Below are 13,101 nucleotides of genomic sequence, written 5' to 3'. Positions count from 1 at the left end.
TTCAGTAATTATACAATAAGCAATTGTTTTATATGATATCCGTACCTTCCATAGTAAGCAGACCAGCAGGGTTAGTAAAAGGATGCCTGCTAGGATAGCAATGAGAATGATCCACCAAGGGATTGAGTACTGATCCACTAGACCGGGCTCGGGATAGATCATCACTGAAACCTGCAAAATAAAGTACATACATAGAGACATTCAGAGCAACATCTTGTGAGTTGTTAGTCTTTAAATGGACAGCAGCACTCCCCAAACCTAGCAGTAAGTGATGCTGTGGATGGACTAAATAAATAAGCGATGCTGTCAAGCTGAAGTACTTTTGGATCTTTTAACCTGTGGGACCCTGTTGTAGTAAATTGATTGTTACTGGCTGGCTAAGTGAAAGGTAGCTTTGGTGGCTGATGGGAAAAGCCCCAGGAGTAATTCAATGAGGTCATGAAGAATTACTTCCAGGTAACTCAAAATAAATTTTGGTCTCAGGAGGGGAAAGTAGTCCACCGTGAAGGAGATAGTACCTTTTCTCGTAGGCAGCGTCTGTTTGCATTACTCTAACACTCTCAATAAAATCAATCAGGGAATAGTATCGTTTCTCGTATTTACTGTTTGACTGTTTGTATTGCTCTAACACACCCAAAATAAAATAATAGCACTTAAGCCATAGTTTAACGGAAACAAGCAGAATATAGGGCATAAGAGATAAACAATGCCCTCTTATCACGGAAGTCCAGAACAAATGGCGGGACACCCTGTCCCAACACAAGGAAAACCAACGCCCAATGTCCAACTGATAACATGACTGACAAGACTCCAAGAGCCCCTTTGACGCTGAGGTGGCAAAATCCACAACCCTCATTGCCCTGACAACAGTAACTCCTGAATCTTCCTGTCCAATCCACAAACAGACAATAATCTTAAACAACGGCCAAACACATCCTTCTTCCTGCCCATGGCCTGCCCAGCGAGAGCCTTCAAAAGACTGAATGTTTAACTAATAGTGTTCATTTTTCTCGGGAACCTTTTGTTTACGTGCGATAGGGTAACCTTGCCTCCCCGCCTGAGTGTTTCTGTTTCCTTGCCGTTTTGATCGCTGTCGACCTGAATAAATTGTCAACTTGTTTTCGGTGAGGCTTCTTCAAACCTTTCAAAATGGAGTCAGTACAAAGGGTTAAGACTAAGGTGCACTCGCAAAGTTTGGCCTTCTGGCCTGATTGCCGGAGTTCCGCCGGCCCGGCTCGTTGGATCTGCACCAGCGCGGGTCCGGCCGTTCGGCTGGCGTGATTCCGGCGGTCTGGCCGAAAGGTCAGATTCCTTCAAAATTTAACACTGTCTTTAGAGGGAATGTGGCGTTCTTGACCTCCACTCGGAATGTTCTGAGTCGTTGGGCCAATGACCTACTCGTATCCATCAACACGATCCCTGAGGAATCAGAGTCTGGGGACTCTGAGGTGAGTTCTCCTATCCCTGGATTTGAAGTCACTGGAGTGGTTCAAAACTTCTTTGTAGAAGGGCCCCAGAGGTGGATGAGACCTGTAGAGAGTTTACAAAGACTGAATGTTGTGGGGTTCTCCTTGATGACACGTCTCTGGAATGCCGCATTGACAGTGCTCCTTCATTGTCAGACTGGGGTCATGGTCTCACGTTTTTATAAGGAGGACCAGAGACTTTGTTTCTACTATTGAGGAATCACACTGCTCATCCCTGGTAATGTCTATTCTGGGTACTGGAGGGGAGGGTCCAGGAGAAAGTCAACTCTCAGATTCTGGAGGGCCAGTGTGGTCTTTCTGACCATGGAGCAGAGAATTACACCCACACCCTTACCAGGGTACTCGACAGTGAATGGGAGTTCGGCTAACCAGTCCACATGTTTGAAAGTATTGGACAAGGCATTTAACGGTGTCCTGCCTCCCGGCATGCTAAGGTGCATGCTTTGAAAGTATGATGTTCTGGACACCATCATACTGGCTTTTCTGGTCCCGTATGATTAGTGCAGAAGTTTGGTCCTCATCGCAGTAAGTCGGGTCATTTGGTCCTTATTACAGTAAATTGGATTTGTTTCCTCTAGGCTTAGCCAAGGTGTAGAAGGGTCCAGTTTGGTGGCCTCAGCTTTGCATATCTTCTTTTCAAATATGATGTTCTTCTGTTAGCTTCAACAAGCCATGACCTCTGTCATGGTTATGGATGAGCAATTGTCCCCAAGAGGAGAAGTTCAATTCTCTTGGGGTATTCTTAACAAGTGAGGGTAGAATAGATTGCGGGATCGAAAGGCCAATTGAGCAGTGTCTGCAGCTATTCACACTCTCTACCAGTCTCTCGCGGTGAAAATGGAGTTGATCTAAGAGGCAAAGCTCTCTATTTATTAATCTGTTTTCCTACCGTCACCTACAGTCACAAGCTATGGGTCCTGCCTAAAAGAACATCAGTTTCCTTCGTTGCGTTTCTGGGCTCTCTCAGCCATTCAGGAAGGACTCAGAGTCATGTCACTGCTCCTCCACATTGAGAGGGGCAAGATGAGATGCCCTGGGCATCTGATCAGGATTATCCCCAGTGCTGGGACATTTCCCATTAGAAAAAGGCCCTGGGGATGGCCAAGCACGCCCTAGAGATACTGTGTCTCCCAGCTAGCCTGGGAATGCCTCGAAGTCCCCCATGAAGACTGTTTTGTCTTTGTGATTGCCTATCAATTTGATCTGTTGTCTCACTCTCTCCAATCAGTCTTTCATCTTGCCCAGCTGTTGCACATTGTCTCGTCACTTAGTTTTGTATATTTGTTCCCGTGTTTCCTTTCTGTCTCTGTCAGATTATTGTTCATATCATGTTCATGTCATGGTCCCTGCTGTTTCAGTGTTTTGACTCCTTGCATTTGGGTCCACCCAGCCTTGTTCCTCGTTTAACCATCAGTGTACCTAAGTGTTTGTCATTGGGCATAAAGCACTTGAAGATATACATCATACATAAAGTACAGACACTCCTGCAAGCTATCACGCAGTTGTTACACTTTTGAAAAATACAGTAAACACAATGAGGGAATATAAAACAACATATGATTGTAAAGATACCTGTGCTGCAGCATCCCTCAGAAGCAGGTGTTTGATGGTGGACTTAACGGTGATTTCCGCTCTGACTAGCAGCTCCAGAGCACTGACTGTCGGAAACTCCTGAGAAGAAGGCGGCACTCCCATGTAGACATAGCAAATCGACGATGCTGCGAGAACATCAATGGAAATGTCACCTCGATGAAAGTGCTGTTCCACAGTCTGCCGTGGATCCTGAGCACCGCCTGTCCGGAGAAGGTGTGGAGGGGGCACTGCAAGAGCACGCAGCGTGCGGACCCCAGGAGGCAATTCTGTCACACCGAAACAACAATCAGCATTCCCGAAAATAAGGATTTATATTCTTTATCCTCTTCCTCTCACCAGCTTGAGTGACTTGCGCCTCTCAGAAGCAGCAACAGCTGGAGTGGTTCGTCTCACGCTACCGCTGGTCGTCTCTTGACCTTCGAGATCCGGGTGGGAGCGTCGTGCTCTTCCAGCCTTAATTACACAGTTTATTTGATTCCGAGATCAAGAACATGTCTCAATTTACTCGTACATAAAGTCAAATTTCACCACTAAGCTTCAGGGTTCGTACTTGAACAACCACCAGTACTCCATCCATTATCTTTTGCACTTTGTCCTTATTTGGGTCAAGTTTAAGATGGGGCCTATCCCACCAAATTTTGTGCATGACACAGCACACATTCACATCCCAAACAATAGACAGTTTGAATCTCGAGCAAAACAAATATGCAATTGCAAGAAAAGACAAAGAAAAACTAACTTTTCCCAGTTTGATTGGTTGAACTACAAATTTTGACAGTTTTGGGGCATTCCACAATGCATGCATGCTCAAAGTGCCTATCTTTCTGTACTCACCGTCTGATTGGTAGCGAGTGTCGGTGAGGGACTATGCAGACCCAAAGGGTTGATAGCCTCCACTGGAGTACAATGCGATACCAAATGTCCATCAAAGTTCAGGCTTGCTGGATACAAGAGCCACTTGCCATTGGCCAGCTCGTAGGGCCACATGATGTTGAGGAAGGCAGAGCCAAGTGTTTGCAGCGCTTGCCCAGGGTTGGCCACCTGAAAGGAAAAATCATATCAGCAAATCCTTTTACCAAACAAAATATGCCAGTTATTGAATGATCAAACTACTCTTCTACTAAAACACACACTACATAAGTTAGTTATTACACTCACTTTGAGCACTCATTTGAACTTTACAACTTTTCAAGCATATGCTGCATGCCGAAACATGGCGACATTCTTCCAACCCAGAAGTTGTGGGTTCGATTCTCCGCCCTGATTACCTCGTCTAAGTATCCTTGAGCAAGATATTAAACCCCACATTGCTCCTGGGGCTGCGTCACCATTAGGTAGATGAGGATATCATGTGAAGCGCTTTGATGGTCTTAAAAAAGTTGAAAGGCGCAATACAAGTGTAACTCCATTTATCATTAGCATTAAACTAATCAGAGGAAGGGGTGAATACGAGTGCAGGAGACAGCAGGCGGGAGAGAGAGGCGTGTGCATCTGAGCCGAAATAACCCAGTTTCAAATGGATTTTTTCGTATCGGCCGGTTGGATTTTAAAAAAAAAAGGACGATACTGATATACGTCTAATTTCCAAATATCGGCACTGATTATCGGCCTGGCCGATAATTGGTCAATCTCTATTGTTAACCATCTATTTACTGTAATTTTCGCACTGTAAGGCGCACCTGATTAGAAGCCGCCACCCATCAAATTTGACACGAAAATGGCATTTGTTCATCAATAAGCCGCACTGTATTATAAACCGCAGCTGTCCCCGCTGTATCATGGGATATTTACACCAAAAGATATTAAGTGGTAACACTTTATTTGACAGTGGCATCAGAAGACTTTCATAAGACCAAATCAACCACCATGAGGCTTTGAATCAATTGGTTGCAAAACTTCAAGAAGCTTCATTTGGCCATCACTGCTTCCTTGGGGGAAATAATCAACCTTTGCTGCCATCTGCTGTCAACATTGTTGTTGTTCAGCATGCCTCCTAGCATGCATTGCAGTGCTACGGTTGTAAATATCAATTAAAAAAAATGTTCTGTTCTAAAAATTTCTTCAGTTACTGGTCTAGTTGTTTCAATAATAGCTAGTAATGGAATTTGGTAAAACATTATTAAACAGTGGTGCCATAAGTCTGTCATAAGACCATCATAATTATGACATGACACTGCCATGAGCAATAATGAATGCTTATGACAGACATTTTGTGTCAGCCGGCAAAATGATCTCACTTTTGAATGGATGTGAAAGTTCCCAGTTTGAAATAAATGGAGTTAGTGACATAATTTGCCACTTAATGATATCTACATTCATAAATGCCCATGATAATGTCATGTCATAATTATGACGCTCTTATGGCAGTCTTATGATGCCGCTTTAAAATAAAGTGCTACCGATTAACTCAAATAAATCAACAAACACTGGACTATAAGCAGCAGGATTCAAAATGAGGAAAATAAGTAGCGGCTTATAGTCCGAAAATTACGGTAAAAGTCACCAAGCCCAGACTTTCTAGAACTCACGTTAAAGGGATTAACCTCCACTCAAATCTGAATTTGTGTTTGATATGTTGAAGTTCATATGGTCTTCAAAGCTTCTGATAAAACTACAAGAAGTAGTGGAAACTGGTTTTGCAGGTAAATCAATCATCGATTCTTTCTGAAAGGAAAATACAATTTCCTATCATATAGTTCTGAATGAAGTTCAAAGATTTGACCCACTAAAGCAGCAACTCTGGTTTTACTCACCAAAAACTCAAAGTCTACTGGGCTGCCGACGTCCTCCAGACTGCTCATGGCACTCTCGCCCTTAACAGCACCACTGAAGAATAGCTGGTGAGGACGAGCCAGCCTGCAGTAAGACACACAATCGCATCAATGATGAGGACAATTGCATAGAAACACACTTGTATTGCTAATTTATTATGTCGCAGTTAGGTAGTGGATCTCTCGTTGGCATAATACAGGTCCTTCTCAAAAAATTAGCATATTGTGATAAAGTTTATTATTTTCTGTAATGTACTGGTAAACATTAGACTTTCATATATTTTAGATTCATTACACACAACTGAAGTAGTTCAAGCCTTTTATTGTTTTAATATTGATGATTTTGGCCAAAAAGTCAAGAAAACCCCAAAATCCCTATCTAAAAAAATTAGCATATCATGAAAAGGTACTCTAAAGAAGCAACTAACCTAATCATCTGAATCAACAAATTAACTCATAACACCTGCGAAAGATTCCTGAAGCTTTTATAAACTCCCAGCATGGTTCATTACTCAAAACCGCAATCATGGGCAAGACTTCCGACCTGACTGCTGTTCAGAAGGCCATAATTGACACCCTCAAGCAATAGCCTAAGACACAGAACGAAATTTCTGCGCGAATAGGCTGTTCCCAGAGTGCTGTATCAAGACACCTCAGTGGGAAGTCTGTGGGAAGGAAAAAGTGTGGCAGGAAACGCTGCACAATCAGAAGAGGGGACCGCACGCTGAGAAGGATTGTGGAGAAGGGCCGATTCCAGACCTTGGGGGACCTGCAGAAACAGTGGACTGAGTCTGGAGTAGAAACATCCAGAGCCACTGTGCACAGGCGTGTGCTGGAAATGGCAGAAGAACCTGACCTGGGCTACAGAGAAGCAGCACTGGACTGTTTGCTCAGTTGTCCAAAGTACTTTTTTTAGATAAAAGCAAATTTTGCATGTCATTCGGAAATCAAGGTGCCAGAGTTTGGAGGTAGACTGGGGATACGGAAATGCCAAAATGCCTGAAGTCCAGTGTCAAGTACCCACAGTCATTGATGGTCTGGGGTGCCATGTCAGCTGCTGCTGTTGGTCTACTGTGTTTTATCAAGGGCAGGGTCAATGCAGCTAGCTATCAGGAGATTTTGGACCACTTCATGCTTCCATCTGCTGAAAAACTTTATAGAGATGAAGATTTCATTTTTCAGCATGACCTGGCACCGGCTCACAGTGCCAAAACCACTGGTAAATGGTTTACTGACCATGGCATTACTGTGCTCAATTGGCCTGCCAACTCTCCTGACCTGAGCCCCATAGAGAATCTGGGGGATATTGTGAAGAGGAAGTTGAGAGACACCAGACCCAACACTGTGGATGAGCTTAAGGCCGCTATCGAAGCATCCTGGGCCTCCATAACACCTCAGCAGTGCCACAGGCTGATTTCCTCCATGCCACGCCGAATTGAAGCAGTCATTTCTGCAAAAGGATTTCCGACCAAGTACTGAGCGCATAGCTGATATAATTAATTGAAAGTTGACTTTTTTTAATTAAAAAACACTTTTTTGTATTGGTCGGATGAAATAAGCTAATTTTTTGAGATAGGGATTTTTGGTTTTCTTGACTTTTTAGCCAAAATCATCAATATTAAAACAATAAAAGGCTTGAACTACCTCAGTTGCATGTAATGAATCTAAAATATATGAAAGTCAGTTTAAAAAAAGTTAAAAAAGTTAAGTAAAGTCAGAAAGTTTATCAGTACATTACAGAAAATAATGAACTTTATCAAAATATGCTAATTTTTTGAGAAGGAACTGTATACACTGTAGTTACCTATCATTCAGAGCTTTATACTGTACCATCTTTTTAAAGGCAATTTCCCCCCTCAAAATCTTTTGTATTTGCAGAACTGAAGCTTTTTACATGCACATCACATACAGTGCACCACATGATTGAAGGGGCACCACAACATGCCCCCCCTCCCCCGTTAATTAGGAGGACAGTTTGTTTTCGCCTTGTTTGCTCAACTTATTATGACTGAAATTGAATGTGCAGTGTCCCCAGTGAATTTATTTGAAGAATTTTGACATTTATTCACTGTCAGTGTTAGTAATTTTACTTTTAAAAAGTAATTAATTACAGTTACAAAATACCTTTCACAAAAAAGCACCTCTCCAAAAGAGTAACTCATTTACCTCTTTGTATGAGTAATTAGTTACTCAGCAAAGTATCTGACGTTACTTTTCATGTTCTACACATTATTAACATAATACATTCTATAATGTCTTTCACATCAAAGATGTTTATATTAACTGAATGATGAATAAAAAAAACTATACAGTATTTTAGAACATATTTATTTGGACGAAATATATTAATTTGGAAAACAAATGTAAACTGACCATTAACCAGTGCAAATCTCTGAAACTATGTTACGCTTATTGCACAATAAGCAGAACACTATCCTTAAATATTCCGTAAAGTAAGAATATTCAATATTGAAAATAATTAATGTTTGAGAATGCTACCTTTGAAATTCCGTGGCCTGTCACCATCATCGCTGTTTGCCAGAGTGTGCAGTTAGTGAAGCAGGGCATGATTCACCCACCAAGCCAATCACCATTGCGTTTGTAATGGCATCACCACCCCCTATCCTACTCCTCCCTCCCATTCTGCTCTCTCCAGGGCAGGCAAGCAGATGTTTGACAAAATCAGACAATTCGCGCTTCATTCAACCAAATTAAAGTATCACACCCCTTCACAGCCTCAGTAAGTGTAACAGCATTGCAAGTAATGAAAGTAATGAATCAGATTATTCATTAGTGAAAAAAATAACGCCGTTAGAAACACCATTGTGCTCTAACACTCTAACACTGCTCACCTTTTAAAGACATTGTTATTATTTTGAAAGCAACTGTACTTTATATTTTCTTAAGTATAATGTAAGGTTTGCGAGAAGGTCACTGATACATGTCAGGCAGCTATTTGTAAAATATTTGCAGTCTTGCTTAAAATTAAGAGGTTTTGCTCTATTTCTAACTGTTGAAGATGCAAATTGAGGTTTTTAACCATACAGTGGTGACTGCACAAACGTTGAGCGATGTTGATAGTGTAGGCGAGGCCTGTGAGAGGCCACCATCTGACCTTAGAGCCAGCTGGGTCTTTAAAAGTGTGTTGTGTATATGTACAGTGTAAGTGTAACTGACCCGCTGACAGACAGAGGGAGCTCTATCACAACTTTAGCCATCGCTGTGATTGGTGCCAAGTCCGGCTGCTCACTGATCCTGCGGACATATAAATACAAATACAAAATTAAAATTATACCAGTATAAGTTACAGAGTAATATGTAGTCTTTTTAAAAATGTTTCAATGAAACTAAAAGGTACTTGCGTTGTCATTTGGAGGACTGCTGTCAACTCAGTGGTTTCAATGGTGATGTTGGCAGTGCTCAAGTTGATGGTGAATTTTAACTAAAAAAAAATAAAAAAAAATAATAATAAAATAAAATAAACATATATTAACAAACGTAATAAACATATCTTAAAAATATTATACTATTCTAATATAAGAAAAAATATATATACTAGTATATGGCGGGAAACAGACAAGACTGAAAAAGCAGTTTCTGCTCTTGCAACCCTCTTTGAAATAAACTGCTATATTTTAAGCCAAAAGAACTGTTGCGTTTGATAGAACAACATGTCTGTATGCTGCCATAGCAGATTCATGGTGCATTAGGCCCCCGAACTATTTTTAATTTGTCCGTTTTACCCTGGAAACCCCTGTTTACAGACGCAACCGCTTTTGTTTCAACCCAGCCATAAAACGAAAGTAATTAATCATACTTATTATTCAAAATGTCTGTCGTTTTTAGCTTAGAATCATTAATTGATGTCTCACATTTCGTTTAAAAAAAAAACTACTTTAAAAAATTACTCATTGACATATTTTAAACTTTCAAACTTTCAAACAAATTATGTTATGAAAAAAAATGTCGTTTGTAAAAAAGTCACGGATACCTACCTCATAACTATCGATTAATTTGTATTATATTTTTTGTTACTTGTTATGTAGTTAATTAGCTCACAAATTCATATTATATTATTATTATTATTATTATTATATTGTGTGTGGGGGGACGCTTTAGTTTTTCTTCCTGCTATCAAGCAATCACAGTGTTGGACATTTATTAATGCTATTTACTGTGCTGATTAGAATTAGTAAGTCACAGACTTCATAATTGTATTGACAGGTCAATTCGGACAGCCATTGCGCAACACCTTGAAGCAGGAGGCCAGGCATCCCACAATCCGCTTTATTTATTTGCAGTCGGTCGCAACAACACATGCAGCATTCAACGTTGGATTTAGGATAAAAGTACGAAAGCTGTACCACATACAAACAGGAAGGATTGTCTCAGGAATGATTTGTTCGAGGATTCAAGGTGATTATTATATTTTTGGTACCAGGCATGCATTCTGAAACGTTGTGGAAAAATATCAGTGGGAGAAATTAGCTGCTATGGCAATGGCATCATAGTTCGCAATATTTACGTAAAATAAATGCCTACTGCACGTTTTTTTTTTGTTTTGCTTTTAACCAAGAATCGAGACTGTTTTTGTTAGGTCCTCTTCCCCTTCCTTCTGAGACCTGCCCACCTCCAGCAGGTGTGCATGTTTTTAGTTGATTACAGGTCAGACGAGAGGAGCGGCCACAGCTGAGGGCAATGAACATCAGCCAGCTTTAAAAGCCAAGCAGACGCTCCACCTAGTCGCCCGATCAACTCGTGTGGTTTCGCCGTCAGTTGCTTCTCGCATTCTTTATATGATATCACTGATTCCCGGCTCACGACTACTTTGCTCTCGCCCCAGGTCCTGTCCTCTGCGTGCTCCTTGTCGGATTCTACGCCTGCCTCCTTCCGAGCTTCCAGGCCTGCCTCCTCCCAAGCTCCCACGTCTCACGCCGGCTCAATTACCCCACACGAAGCAACCTCCACCCGCCACGCTATCTCTGGTGTCTGCAAATAAATATTACTCACCGCAACCACCGTGGGTCTGCATTTAGATCCCTCCTCTTCGCACACCATACATCCATACCTTTAAAGAAGTCGGTGATTTAAGCTTTTATTCACAAGAATTTTCACCGGAAAAGCTCTGTTTACATCAGCCGGCTGCTGGCTACGTTCACTAACAGATTAGCATTGTACTTCGACATATTTACGTAAAATAAATGCTAACTGCACTTTTTTTTTTTTTGGGGGGGTGTTTTTTTTTTTTTTTTTTTTAATCAAGAATCAAGACTGTTTTACGTCCATATCGATAAAGAATTCGAGGATTTAAGCATTTATTCACAAGAATTTTCAACGAAAAAAGATCTTTGTCAATTATTCCACTCGGTCAGCTTTGATGGCCTCGGCAACAATGCAGGCCCCCTATTTTTCGGCCCCGCGCCCGTGTCCCGTCAATACATTATGAAGTATATGCATAATTATACAGTTACAGTTAGTACAAGTTAAAATGACAAATACCAAACGTACTCAACCATTTTTTAAGCATTTTGTATCATTTCAAGAGACCACGGGAACAATCATAAAGAAATATTGATACGCTATTTGATTAACTTGTCAATTTAAAAATATGACAACATATTCAATCCAAATGTCTGAGCTCACCTTGGTGTTTCTTTTCACAGGATTCCCCAGGTCACATTCAACCTCTGAGCCATTTTGGTTGGCTTGACATCTCATCTGGAAGCAAGTTATCAAAATTAGCTGTAAATATCAATAAATTGTATTACGTGGTAACCCCAAAGCACCTGAGCAGGCACCCTGGAACCAGCGTAAGAAAGCGTTTTTGGAAGGGAGACGATCAACTGAGCGGCGTGGGCGTCGTCGCCGTCCTCCTCTGGCCGCAGTGGGTCAGAGGGCATGTTGGTGACGGTAATCTCCAACACCACCACGCGTTGGTCAGACAAGGAGAACACCTGCACGTCATCCTCATCCCTGAGGCGCACAGTCAAAACCAGCATTAACACTCATTTATTATTCATTCATTCATTCATTCTATTATCAATTGAGGAAAAATGGAATAAGCCAACCACCTAACCTATTTGTTTTTAAATACCTTCACCCACAACACCATCAATAAGTCCCAATTCAGCATCTTGGGTTTAGTATAACCAAGAATGGAATCAAGGGCGTTGGTTTGGTCTCAACATAGGTAGAGACGAAATAACAGCATAACCTGCATGTACACTTTTGGCTGGGGACAGGACATTAATAAGACCAAACAGATTGGGTGAATGGGGGTCAGAGCTACAGTTCTCATGAATATGAACCTAATTAATTGCTAGGCTAAATGATCAATGCAAAATAAATCTGGATTGATTTATGAAGGTAGTCCCTGGGTTAAAAACGAGTTCCATTCCTCTGCTGGCGAAGTAACCCAAATTTCCGCGTGAATCGGAATTCACCCTTTAAGTACCCCTAAATACCCCCCAAATCTCAAAATAACTAGCCAAAATAATGTACAGTATTATCTGTCATTTTACTGTCCTCGCCAAGACATTGGAGCTCAGTACTAGCTAGACAGCAAGCTAAGCTCGAAAATGACAATGTCAGATGTCCGTGTGGTTTGCTGACTTTATTCAGCTGCTCATGACATCAACATTTGCAGAATGATACTAAAATAAGAATTAAATTAAATCAGTTCAATCTACAATAACAGCATTTCAAATGTGCTTTTATAACGACCTGCTGATACAGCAAAATCATCAAAATTAATCACATAAAGTCACTCCAAGTATTTGACCACTATTGAAAACGCACAATAAACAGTACAAAAGGTGTTATATGCAGGTGTTGCCTCTGTGGATGCTTCACATGCAACAAATGTGCGCGCAGGTTTAGACATCATTCATTGAAAATCATTGTTGAAATATCACGAAAATAAAACCATATGTTGTAATACTATGAGAAAACAAGTCATAATGTTAAATGAAAAATCATACTTTATAATATTATGACACAAAAGTCACAATCTCATATCACTTTTTTCTCGTAATTTTACGATAATCTCGTGATATCACAATGCATGACTATATTCTTGTAATATTACGGTATTTTTACGGTAGCATTGGCACTTTTTATTACGTAGTACTACAACGTTGGACATTTTTCTCATAACATTGCATAACTATAAACTCCTAATATTCTGACTGTTTGGCCCTAATACAACCTTGTAATACAGGTAGTTCCTGTGTTACGAACGAGTTCCGTTC

The 13,101-nt window shown here is 40.9% G+C and overlaps 1 protein-coding gene across 4 annotated transcripts in view; it reads right to left on the bottom strand.

The window, feature by feature from the left end:
• The window catches only part of itga7 (integrin, alpha 7), an 84,341-nt gene that overhangs the window by 13,332 nt on the left and 57,908 nt on the right, over positions 1 to 13,101 (bottom strand). For all 4 annotated transcript variants that reach the window (XM_057846305.1, XM_057846306.1, XM_057846307.1 and 1 more), the window contains 10 exons: positions 11,638 to 11,824; positions 11,495 to 11,569; positions 9,214 to 9,293; positions 9,029 to 9,106; positions 5,834 to 5,936; positions 3,915 to 4,121; positions 3,417 to 3,533; positions 3,233 to 3,346; positions 3,060 to 3,158; positions 46 to 171 (listed from right to left, as the gene is read on the bottom strand). In XM_057846305.1, the coding sequence (XP_057702288.1) occupies positions 46 to 171; positions 3,060 to 3,158; positions 3,233 to 3,346; positions 3,417 to 3,533; positions 3,915 to 4,121; positions 5,834 to 5,936; positions 9,029 to 9,106; positions 9,214 to 9,293; positions 11,495 to 11,569; positions 11,638 to 11,824 (1,186 nt within the window). The remainder of the gene's footprint in view (positions 1 to 45; positions 172 to 3,059; positions 3,159 to 3,232; positions 3,347 to 3,416; positions 3,534 to 3,914; positions 4,122 to 5,833; positions 5,937 to 9,028; positions 9,107 to 9,213; positions 9,294 to 11,494; positions 11,570 to 11,637; positions 11,825 to 13,101) is intronic.

This window comes from Corythoichthys intestinalis, chromosome 9 (genome assembly GCF_030265065.1).
Source record: "Corythoichthys intestinalis isolate RoL2023-P3 chromosome 9, ASM3026506v1, whole genome shotgun sequence".
NCBI classification, from domain to species: Eukaryota; Metazoa; Chordata; class Actinopteri; order Syngnathiformes; family Syngnathidae; genus Corythoichthys; species Corythoichthys intestinalis.
Note: the sequence above shows the minus strand (reverse complement) of the source record. Positions and strands in the feature narration are given on the sequence as shown.